At 37.8% G+C, this 12,427-nt stretch overlaps 1 protein-coding gene across 1 annotated transcript in view; it reads left to right on the forward strand.

Moving 5' to 3' along the window:
- syn2b (synapsin IIb) overlaps window positions 1-12,427 on the forward strand; it is a 277,798-nt gene that overhangs the window by 217,758 nt on the left and 47,613 nt on the right. Inside the window, 3 exon segments of the mRNA XM_052017352.1 lie at window positions 9,140-9,202; window positions 9,786-9,928; window positions 12,104-12,178. Of these exon segments, the coding sequence (XP_051873312.1) occupies window positions 9,140-9,202; window positions 9,786-9,928; window positions 12,104-12,178 (281 nt within the window).

A 12,427-nucleotide genomic window follows, 5' to 3' on the forward strand; every position in this document is an offset into this window, starting at 1 on the left:
GTGACTCAGTACAATTGCTGTGGTAGTGTTACTTCCTAGATTTTTTTTAAAAAGCTTCAAGTTATTCAAATTATTTAAATTACTTTTAAATTTAAATGATTCATATTATTTTTATTATGCTTATAAAGAAATACTAAAGAATTAAAATTCTTTCACAATTATATTGGCTATTTCTATTGATGCTACATCTTCGAACATTAAATCCACCTACAGAATCAGTGTGGAGATTTTTCACTACTTGCTGGACAACTCTATTTGCTCCTTTAGCTAAGTCAGTAATCCACTTGGCACAATAGTGAATTCATTAATCAGGACTTTGCACTAATTATTATTAAAGATATCTTAGTGGACAATTTATTTCATTAATACTGTTTTATAAATTGGCAATATCATTATTAAAATCAGTAGTCTGTTTAAAAAACCTTGCACCAGATAAGGATTAGCTAACAGGACTGAGCTCAAGGGGCAATTGAAATCATTTTCTGTTTTTAATTTCTTTTAAACTATTAGCCATCCACTGAAATGGAACTGGCTTTATGAGGTAAAGTACAAGGGTTAGATAATAGTTAACTTCCCTCATAAGGGCAAAGTAGCCACATGGGGGAGTTATCAGCTAAGCTAAGTTCCAGAGGAACCTCTCCACTGACCTTGTTCAAGCACTACTATGATGTTGGCAGAATAATTTAACACTGCAGCAGACACTATATCTGCTGCAATGTGATCTTGTAAGTATAGCCTATACTTTTATTTAAAATCAAAGTTTTATTTCAGTTTCTTGCAACACACATCATAGGTGATGCAATCACATTATCACATGCCCACTTATCCAAACAAAAACTTGGTTTAGGAAAAAATCTAAAGCCTTCTACATGGTATCACAGTATCATCAGTCTCTTAAAAGAGTAAAAATCAGAATATCCCAAAATACTATATTCCTTATTGCTACACTGAATCAATTTTGTCAACTGAATGTTGTTAACTGTGAAGTCCTATTTACTGATTTCACCCTTTCATTTAAACTGGGATATTTGACAAAGCTGGGTACCTTTTAAATTACATATTCAATCCCCACTAAAAGATGCCTTACCCTTTGATAAAGACATAGCATATATCAGCACCATCCTTCTACCCTGCAAGGAATAGATAGGAAGGTACCTGTTTTTGGTTATAACTGTATTAGTATATTTCACCACTATCCCATAAGATCACTTTTTTATTTATTGTTGTCTGACACACTGCTGCTGGCTGCTCTATGTGTACTCGCACACAGGAAAGGTTAAAACTTCAGTGCTAATCTCAGTGTGTTTTAAAATTGGATTCAGCTATTAAATACAAAATGCAAATCTAAGAGAGAGTAAATCTGCTTCCACTACAAGATCCAAACCAGGTGGCTCAGCTTTTTTGTCCAGTTGAGGGAATGATCACCACATACGGTAACAACTGGGTCTCAAATGTCAATGCTGTTATTTTGTGCTGAAGGCATAAAGTGATAGCGATAAATAGCCTAGAAATTAATCCCCAGTCAATTGTATCAAGGGTTAGAGTATGCCCCATTCCTCCAGAATTCATTCCATTGAAATCAAAGAGTACAGAATCTCAGAATGGTTTAAGAACAGGAGGTGGTCACTTAGCCTATGGAGTCCATTTCGGTTCTATATAAGAGCAGTCCAGCTAGTCTCACACTCCTGCCCTCTCCTTGTTGCCCTGCAAATGCTTTTCTTTCTGATCCTTACCCAGCTCTCATCTGAATGCCACAACTGAATCAACCTCCCACTGCCAGTGCATTTCAAATCCCAACCACTCAATGTGAAGATTTTCCTCCCGTCATTTTTGAGTTGATTTGCTGATAAACTTCATTCTCTGTCCCTTAGTTCTTGACCCTTCCACCAATGAAACTAGTTTCTACCTACATTGGCTTTATCCTTCATGATTTTAAATATCACTATCAATCTCCTCTGTTCCAAGAACAACCTCAGCTCCTCCAGTCAATCCTTTATACTGGAAACATTTTAGTAAATCTCTCCTGCACCATCTCTAAAGCCTTTACATATTTCCTTAAGAGTGGTTCCCAAAAGTAGACCACAATACTCAAGTTATGAATCCAAAGGTTCATCATGACCTTATAGCTTTTGTAATCTGTGCATCCACTCACAAAGCCTAGGATCCTGGACGCTTTCTTTCATTACTTCCCCAACCTTCCCAGCTACTTTCGGCAAACTAGGCACATATACCCCTAGATAGTACTTGTACCCATTTTAGAATTATGCCCGCTAGTTTTTTTTTTGTCTCTTCTTATTCTTCCTACCAAAATATAATGCTTTGCATTTCTCAGTATTAAATTTCACCTGCCATCTATCTGCCCATTCCACCAGCCGATTCATAGCTATAGCTTTGCAGTTCACTATTCCTCCAAGTCAATGGCATGAATTTTGGATGCAGAGTATAATGCACAAAAGTGAATATATTGTGCATTAATGCCACCAAATGGGGATGACTATCTAGGTATTTATGATATATTTGTATTAGTAGTCTTATATCAACGTACATTGCTTTGGCACAAAGTCGTCTTCTTCTACATTGTTGTGTCAATGGACACTCCTTCCAGATCTGGTCCTACACATGTTCCTATGAAATGAGATGCTCTTCTCCATCATGACTATGCCTCCTGATAAATTTGACATTAATTTCATTTAGCTTCAGGTCTTTGGCACCTCTGTGATAGCAGTGTGTGTGTGTCCTTTGGCCATCTCTATTTGCCTTCCTGCACTTATTTGCACTTTTGTTTTCACTGTTCCATGAACAAGGTCTTTGAACTGCACAGCAGAATTGATTACTTATGTTGAAGCAATCTTCATAACCCTGTCATGGTGTACCTCTGTCAATCCAATCTGCTATGCTGTACTAACTCAAGTATAGGTGTGATATTGTCATAGTTTACTTGACTCTTTGAGTTCACCACCTTTAGAGGGCTTCACCCACTTGGCGTCAGTGTAGTCTTGGACTTCATTCAACATATTAGTTTTAACGACACTGCCTTGAGATGGATAACTTGCTCTCAAGTCAAGTTGAGATATCACTAGTTGTCCTTGCACCAACACTTTAGTCTAAATGCATCAACCAGGGCTTCCTTCCCCAGAATTGAGCAGGTAAAGTACGTTCATCAGCAATTCTGAATCTGATCTGGTCTTTTTTCCTGTAGGATTCATCTTGTCTGCTCCCTACACTTTTGATATCATGTGTGTGGAATGTTTGTAGAGAAATAATTTTCCAGTCTGCATTGTGAACACGTTTCCATCCATAGGGCATCTATTTTTTAGGAGCTCATGTTGCCATCCATAATACTTGCAACATCTAAGTCACCTTGGCTATACTTTGCTCATACTGCCTCCTGCCCTGTGCTTCATGACATGTACTTCCTACTGTTGGCCACCCAACAGTCTCACTCCAGAGATGTGGACACAAAAATGCAGGCTGTACTTTGAGAGAGGCACTGAGGGAGTGGTGCACTGCAAGTGGATTTAAAGAATTCTATGCCACCATTAGAAGAAGAACACTTGAATTACATCATATTTTTCCCAAATCAACATCAACATTACTAAATGGTCATGATCATATTGGTATTTGTGGGACCTTGCTGTGTGCAAATTGATTGGTGCATTTTGTCAGATTACAAAAAATTACACTTCAAAACAACCTCATTGACTTTAAAGTGCTTTGGGACAACCTGACATCTTGAGATTAATATATAAGAGCAAATCTTTCTTTTAGATTCATTTAATAATTATTATTGGCCTTTAGCACTTTGTTTCATTTTACATCTTGATCCAGACACTTGTTCTCCCATAAGATGCTATTTTCCCATGGTACTTATTGTTTCTACTTGAATTTGTCCCTGAGTGAAAATAATCTTAACTCACAAATCTTGTACGTGAGTTGTGATTGATTTTTGTATTAATTTAAATATCTAAATATTTTTGACCCTTGCAGGGAAATTACTTATAAAATTCACTTCTGTCATTGTATATACTGTATATTTTGCTAAAGATTATTTATTAGATAAATAACTTCTCAACAAGTTAGTAACTGGATAAAAAAACATACAGTAACAAATTACTGATTAAGTCAATAAACTCTGGTCAATAAATAAGGTGCTGGAAAATTAATTTAGCTGAATGAGTACACAACTTGGTTTTTGACTACTCTTTTAATCAATTTGATGTGATATTGACTCTGACTCCACAAAAAGATCTACAAACTCTCAAAGAAATTACCTCCTAAGATATGATTAATCACCATCCTTTCCAATTCAATAAACCAGTTAGGCTCTCAATTAGTTGGCTCCTTCTGAAAGCTATGCCCAATAACTATCTTTATCTTGACCCTCAGTCACGCACTTTTCCAGTTGCTTATCCTATTCAGCCAGATGTTTATAAAAGGGTGATTTTGCCCCCACACTGTCATTCTTTGTACCTCACCTTCCTTTCTGCTTTTCCACTGAGCTAGGTGTAAAATGGACAGCCAATTTATTATTGACCACTTTTTCCACATTGGGTATAATGTATAAACCCTCTACACCTAACCTCCTCCCACTAGAATGGTCTCCAGGATGAGGGATTTCAGATACAAGGACATACTGGAAAATATGAAGCTGTTCTCCTTAGAGCCAAGAGGGTTGAGAAGAGATTTGATTTAGGTGTATAAGATTATGATGTGTTTAGAAAGTGTAAATAGAGAGGAGCAAAGAGGACATAGATTTACCTGATTGGCAAATGATCCAATGCCTGAAAGCATGATGTTGAGGTGGGGGGTGTTGGGAGTAGGACTGGGAATCTGGAGCAAATGGTGCAATGGTTATGCAATGGTTGGGGATAGAGGAGGGTCATTGAGCAGGTATAATCATGCAAATTGCCTTTGTGTGGGAGATCAGTGAGTTGGGAAGGGTGGGGAGGGGGTGATTCGGGGCTCTGTGATTCGTGGTCGGCTGTCAGGTCATGAGAACTGTTTTCTAAGTAAAGTAAGTTTGCTTGGTGTACAACTGACAGCAAAATGCTCTTGTGCAGGCACTATATAAATGCAAATCATTTCACCTTTTATCTTTCTCTCCTTTGTTACGCATCTTATTTCCAATTTCAATAAAAATACTGGACTAAGACATATCTTTTGCCAGTGGTTTCAAAGAGAACTGCCAGCAAGATCCCCTTTAGCATAGCTAGTAGAATCACTGCCTCACAGGTCCAGTGACCTGGGTTCAATCCTGACCTCTGTTGCAGTTTGTGTGGAGGTTGCACCTTCTCCCTGTGATCACAGGGAGTTCCCCAAGGTGTTCTGGTTTCCTCCACATCCTAAAGACATTCAGACTGGTAGGCTGATTGGCCACTCCAAGTTTCCCCTAGTGTGTAGGTGAGGTGAGTGGTGGAATCTTGGGGCAGCTGATGGGAATGTGGGGAGAATAGGTTATAGGGAAAACTAGTGGAATAGGTTACAGGGAAAACTAATGCTTGTCCTGAATTGTCTTATTGTTCTCCATTGTTAGGCTTCCAGATGTGCTACAGTGTTTTAATTTATAAATCTTTGTGATTGAGTGTATATAATGTCTCTGCCATTGAGATTTATTAGTGATTTTGCTTTAGCAGCTTAATGTTTAAGCTTGCCATTAGCCTTCATAGAAACATAGAAAAAACTACAGCAGAATTCAGGCCCTTTGGCCCACAAAGCTGTGCCGAACATGTCCCTACTCTAGAAATTACTAGGGTTACCCATAGCCCTCTATTTTACTCAGCTCCATATACCTATCTAACAATCTCTTGAAAGACCCTATCGTATCCGCCTCCACCACCGTTTCCAGCAGCCCATTCCATGCACCCATCACTCTCTGAGTAAAAAACTTACCCCTGACATCTCCTCAGTATCTACTCCCCAGCACCTTGAATGAGGTGTAATGTTTAGAAGTGTTCCTGGTCATCAACATAAGTAAGTATGTCAGTATCTGGAATCATCATCTATGGTCCACTAAAAATTATTGCTTGTAATGGCATCACTGAAAAGCACACTGTGAATCCTGTGGGAAAAATATTTTGGGAAGGTAGAGTCTGGGGCAATATGACCTGAGAGCGAATGTAAATCAGGAGCATTGGAAGGAATATCCTTTATTACTATTTCACAAGAAACTATATTTTTTGCCTCAATGGTCTACCAATAAATAATTTGCAGAGCACCGCAGCAGATCACTCATGATGCTGACCATGAGAGTAGGTGCCCCGTCAGTGAGAGCACAAAGCACAACACCAAGCAAAGCAGAACCGGGGAATCAAGGAAGATAATCAGTTTGCTTTCCTTCAAAGCATATCAAAGCGATTCTGATGATGATTGTCACATGATAGGCAGCCAAAACTATGTTTTGTAAATGAAGAATATGGTAGAGCCAGTATGAAATCTATTTGTTATGAGGATAAAGTATTATATTTGGAGATAGAAATTTTGACATTGTATGAACAGTAACTGATAGATTTCATATACAGACTAATACACCTAGGATGAATCTGTTAGGTAGCAGAACACTTAGTATTTAATTTTCTGCATGGCCTTTAAGTTATGTGCTTATTATGGCAGTCTGACTGATTAAAGCAAATGGCTGTGTAACTTGGCACCTTGTCAGTTCATTTTTTCCATGACTGGTAATTAGTGTAAACAGAAATGTTTGGGAAAAGCAGTAGATGGTGATGGATGTCCGGAGAGGTTTCTATTATAAAGGTTTTGAAATTATAAAACAGTATTGCATTTTATCAAATGTAATTTATGGATTAAAAAAATGTCCTTTTGGACTTACCGAGATACTAACTCCTTTTGTAAGCCTTAAAGTGTTAGTTCCCCTCACAGGTACCATCCCATACATAGCCAATCTAGAGAGTACATTGGGTAGGCAATTCGACACAGCAAATGGGAAAGAGAATGTTGTAATTCCAGAGCCAGGATCCACAGTCACCTGGCTGAAGAAACTCAGGATCAAGTATTGTTGGGCCACTTTTAAAAGAAGGCAGCTTGTTCACCATTAAGTGTATGTACAAGCTAAATGTGAGATCTTCAGAGTCTGCTGCAGAGGTGTGTCTGTACGTCTTCCATTGATGCTCATATTACTGTTGGGATGCCAGATTGAATAGCACTATAGCCTCCAACCTCCATATGAAGTGAATTCTTTTTTATCTAAATGGCAAGTCTCAAATGTTTTGGATTTAATTTGACTATTTGCAAAGTCAGAACCTTATATCAATCTGAATACAGCACCTCAAATACAGCTACAGCATACTTCTCAATTGAATCCCTAAGGAACACAAATGTAGATTTATCACTGGACTGTCAGGAATGAATTAACCTGCCAAATGCTACTGAAAAAGAACATAGATGTGAACTCACACCTTTGACTTTAAAACTTTATTTATACAGCACGGTAACAGGCCCTTCTGGCCGGACAAGCCTGCGCCGCCCAATTACACCCATGTTAACCTACTAGCCCGTACATCTTTGGAATGTGGGAGGAAACCGGAGCACCCAGAGGAAACCCACACAGCCACGGAGAGAATGTACAAACTCCTTACAGACAGTGGCGGGAATTGAACCCTGATCGCTGGCGCTGTAATAGCGTTACGCTAACCACTACACTACTGTGCCCCCCCTTATTAAATAATTGGCTGACTGGACTGATAAACACTCGGACACTAGTCTGTGATGACTAACAGGAATTTTCAGTTCTCTTGCTCAAAATATGTGAAGTGAAATATTGGGCTGTGACTTGCTGTACTGGTGAATCTAACAACCTCTACTGTTAGCCAGACTTGAATGGGTTTTGAACTTGCAGCACTGAATTACAAGGCCTGTAAATTTAGCAACTGTGCTATAACACATGAAGAACAAGCAGTGGTCTGTAATGGCTGGTCTGAAGATCTAGCTTCCATATAGTAATTTTGATGTAGTTCTTTATAAAGATATTTCTCTTTATAATCATTTTAAGACATTTTGATTATATGTATAATTAAGGTTCCATTGACTTTGGGGGTAGGACACATACTCGAAAACGGAAAGGTGTGTGGTCGCTGGGCGTCATGACAACAGCTGTTTCAGAAAACGTCCCATTCCCACAGCTATGTGTCCCTAGGTGGACAATGAATTTACTTTGTCATCCTACGTTTGAGGGAAACAATCAAATAAAAATCCATCCTTGGTCCCCCACTGATTTCCAGTTAAGTCGAACACCCAAATGAAGATTTCTTGGGATATTTTGTCGCATAAAATTGATTTTTAACAATGTTATTGCTGGAGCACAGCTAAAATATTTATCCATTTGAATTGACTCTAAATCCTGGTGGCACAGGTGGATAGGGTAGTGATGAAGGTGTTTAGTTTGCTTGCCTTCATAGGCAGGTACTGAGTATAGGAGTTGGGACATCATATTGCAGCTGTACGAGACATTGGTTGGGCTACACTTGCTATATTGTGTGCAGCTCTGGTCATCACATGATGGAAAAAATGTGCTGGTGCTAGAGAGAGTGCAGAAGAGATTCGCCAGAATGTTGCCAGGAATGAAGGGCTTTAGTTACAAGGAGAGATTGGATGGGCTGGGATTGTTCTCACTGGAGTACAGAAGACTAAGATTATGAGGGGCATATACAGGGTAGATAGTCACAGTCTTTATGCAAGGATAGGGGAGTCTAAAACTAGAGGACGTAGGTTTAAGGTAGGAGGGAAAATATTTAAAGGAAATCTGAGGAGCAAGTTTTTCACACAGAGGGTGGTGTGTACATGGAACATGATGCCAGAGGAGGTAGTAGAGGCAGGTGCAACCACAGCATTAAAAATCATTTGAAAACATACATGGATAGGAAAGGAATAGAGGGCGAAATGCAGGAAAATGGGATTAGTGTAGATAGGCATCTGGATAGGCATGGACGGGTTGGGCTGGAGGTCCTGTTTCTGTTCTGTATGACTCTCTGACTCCCCTTACAGAGGTAATCATGAACAGGACTTGAAGTTCTTATGAATATCGATATGGTACTTCCTTTGTAATACACAATATGTTCCAATAAATCTTGTTGTGAATATAAATGAAATTTAATAAATCTGTTGGGAATATTTTCTGTGTTTTCAGCTAACCATGCCAACATTTCCTGTTGTTGTGAAGATTGGGCATGCTCACTCAGGCATGGGAAAGGTAACTAATCTTTTACTGTTAACTGAGCCAACAATTAGCACTATGTCAAAAAGACTGTGGCTGAACAGAAACAATTATCTAAACTTTAATTTAGATATTTTCACTACTTCCCGGTAGTGCTGTGTTACTCCACTACGGGGGCATAGGGCTGCATTTCTTTGATGTCCATTAATCCACTCTGTTTGCAGTTTGATGACCAAGTGCCTGAAGGGTCAGGAAATTGTTTGCAACATTGACCCCAGTTCATTTTATTTTGTAATTCATATGCTGTGTGTGGAATTATGCAATAGAATTATAATGTAGTTACTTGGGAAATTAATTTTAAAATTCTCATTAAACAGAATTACCCTCCTCAAAAAATATATAGTGATTCAATAATCAAAAGTTTATTTCAAATTGTACTTTGCTTTTCATACACTGTTGAATTATGCAATGGATGTGTAACGAAGGTAGTTGGGGAAATTACTTTAAAAATCTCATTAAATAAAATGTAATATTGCAGCAGATCCACTTCATCTGATTCTTTTCTCTTCTCTTTCTCTTCTACCTTTCCCCCATGCTACCTTTTGCTGGACGGTACCAGGTGAAAGTAGAAAATCATTATGATTTTCAGGATATAGCAAGTGTTGTAGCCTTGGCAAACACCTACGCCACAACAGAACCTTTCATAGACTCCAAATATGATATAAGGATTCAAAAAATAGGCAGTAATTACAAAGCTTACATGTGAGCAAACCTTGTATATTATCTTTCACTGAAATCACATTCTGTAATAACAATATTTTCAAATGACTTTGTACTCCTGTGTTCATTAATCATAAATCCTCTAACTTCTTCATGCGTCCTTACTTTTTCACTGATTATTTTCCAAATCAGGTGTAATGGTAACTTTTTTAGTACATTCCCCACCTGCCTATGAGCAGGTGAGTACCATATTTAATGAGATGCTATTGCCTGCAGATTAGTTAAAGACTCAAACAGGATGATACCGCTTCTTCCAAAACTTTCCACTTCAACTCAGAAGTGCTTGTTGCAGACAACATAATTAAAGATGCTGCACTTTCTGGGCTTATTTGGCATTCTGCTAATTATGGCTGCTACAGTTTGCAAGCATGATGTGAATTAATGAAGGCCACATACAATTAGGCAAAGAATTGCTTTTTGCTTTTCTTTGACAATATCACATTGAATAAAAAACATATTGGCAAGCAAAAAAATAGCATTCTTACTTTTCTTGATATATCCTACGTGTGGTACTGAGGTAAAAATCATGAGACCAAAACATTCATCCAGTCATCTGCCCCAATATATTTTGATCCAAGTTTATAAGTTAATTTAAGATTATATTTTGTACTTCATATGCTTTGTGTGGAATTGTATTAACAGTCGATGTGATGCACGTTCATAGCAAAGCCACTTTAAAATCTATCAAAAAGTTATTTCAAATTTCATCTTGTACGGACTTTTGACTTTATCCAATGTGTTTGTCGTGTTCTTCCATGCAGGATATTTATTATTTTAATGTCAGTTTTTACAATATGTTTTGAAATAATGCATGGAAGTTGCATACACAATGATTTCTTTGCTGCCACAACTTCATAATTAGTACTATTGTTTTATTAAAATTCAATTCACTTCAAGATGTAATGCAATAAGTAAGCACATATGCCCAAATATATGAAGTACAAATTAAATCTGGCATTATAAGTTCAACATTGATTAAAATGGATAATGGGCTGTTATGACTTCCCATCTTAAATGCAGGTGTTTTAAGTGCAGGGAACTGAACTTAACATAGTTGACAAGGAGTATGGTAACCTAATAGTTAAAAGTAATCCAGAGGTCTGGACGGATAATCTGGAAACATTAATTCATAATCCCACCATGCCAGCTGGGGAATTTAAATTCAATTAATTCAAGAAATTTGAAAAGAAACAAACTAATATCCATAATGATGAGCTTCCGGCTCACTTCTTCAGCACACCACATAGCATGATCCACTTGAAATAATGTGGTTGGACCACTTCTTTTCTTCTCATTCTCCTTTAAGTTAGCCAGAAACCTATTTCCCAACTGCACAGTGGCTTAATAAATATCTAACCCAGTGACTGTTGATTAACTATTGGCTGTCAATTAACTACAGTTGCACAAATTGTAACTTAAAAGTTAATTTAAAAAAGGAATAAACATGTATTCTAACCTACTGCTACTTAAACCATGTCTATCAGTGAATTCTCACCTGGGTCAAGTTGTCATTTTGGAAGATCTGTTTTCATTTGATTGCCATCTCATTCTATTCCCATTTCACGCTGTGGGGTTTTCCCCTGCTGGAACCTGTTAGTCTGAAACAGCAATTTGTACAACAGGAATATTTGAAAAGAAGTTTCTAAAATACAAACCCGAGCAGTACATTTTTTTACTGTAGCAGAATTGTTTAAGGTAAAGATATTATTTTCAAATAATAATTTTCCACCTCCAGCTCCTTATTATTACTTCTTGAATTAGTTGCCTGTTCCTCCAGCTGCAGAAGTCTGCAAGATAAATAAAAAAATATAACAAAGTACTACTTTCCTGATATTTGCAAGGAAAGATAACTATTTAATAAGTGATCCGTTCAGACCGTTTAGTTATGAAACTGAGTTATGGATGTGAATTTAGATAAGAAACAAAGCTGCAATATTTTTAGTTTCATCTTCCTACATAGTAGTGGGATCCTGTTCAAAAAGCAGATGACTACTTGATTAATTAAACAGACTGCAATAATGCTAGCAGGTCTGACAATGGTCATTGCATGTAAATTAAGATTAACCATATTTAGGAGGCATGCTGATGTATTAAACTACAGAATCATTGAGAAATAAAACCAAGTATTGCCAATCATAACTTATTCATCTTTCCTAGGAGAACATCAATATCTGGAAACTGGAAAACAAACACCGGATCAGCCATGCTTGAACAGATTGCAATGACGGAAAGGTGGGTATATCACTGAGACGCACAACGTAAATAGTCCCTGAAGTACAATGGTTAATGGAAGGGGGAAAGAGACTCATCAAGTCTTGGCTTTGATAGTAGGGTTCAGAAAAGGGATTGTGTCAAGGATCAGATTAAGGATACAGTAAATGGGAGGTGAGGAGCCGGAGGAAACTGTTGAGATTCTTCAGTGGCCTTCTTGGGTCATGGGGTCAAATATTGGTGGTTGCAAGATAGGCCTTGAGGGATTGA

The sequence above is a fragment of the Pristis pectinata genome, chromosome 6 (assembly GCF_009764475.1).
Source record: "Pristis pectinata isolate sPriPec2 chromosome 6, sPriPec2.1.pri, whole genome shotgun sequence".
Taxonomy (NCBI): Eukaryota; Metazoa; Chordata; class Chondrichthyes; order Rhinopristiformes; family Pristidae; genus Pristis; species Pristis pectinata.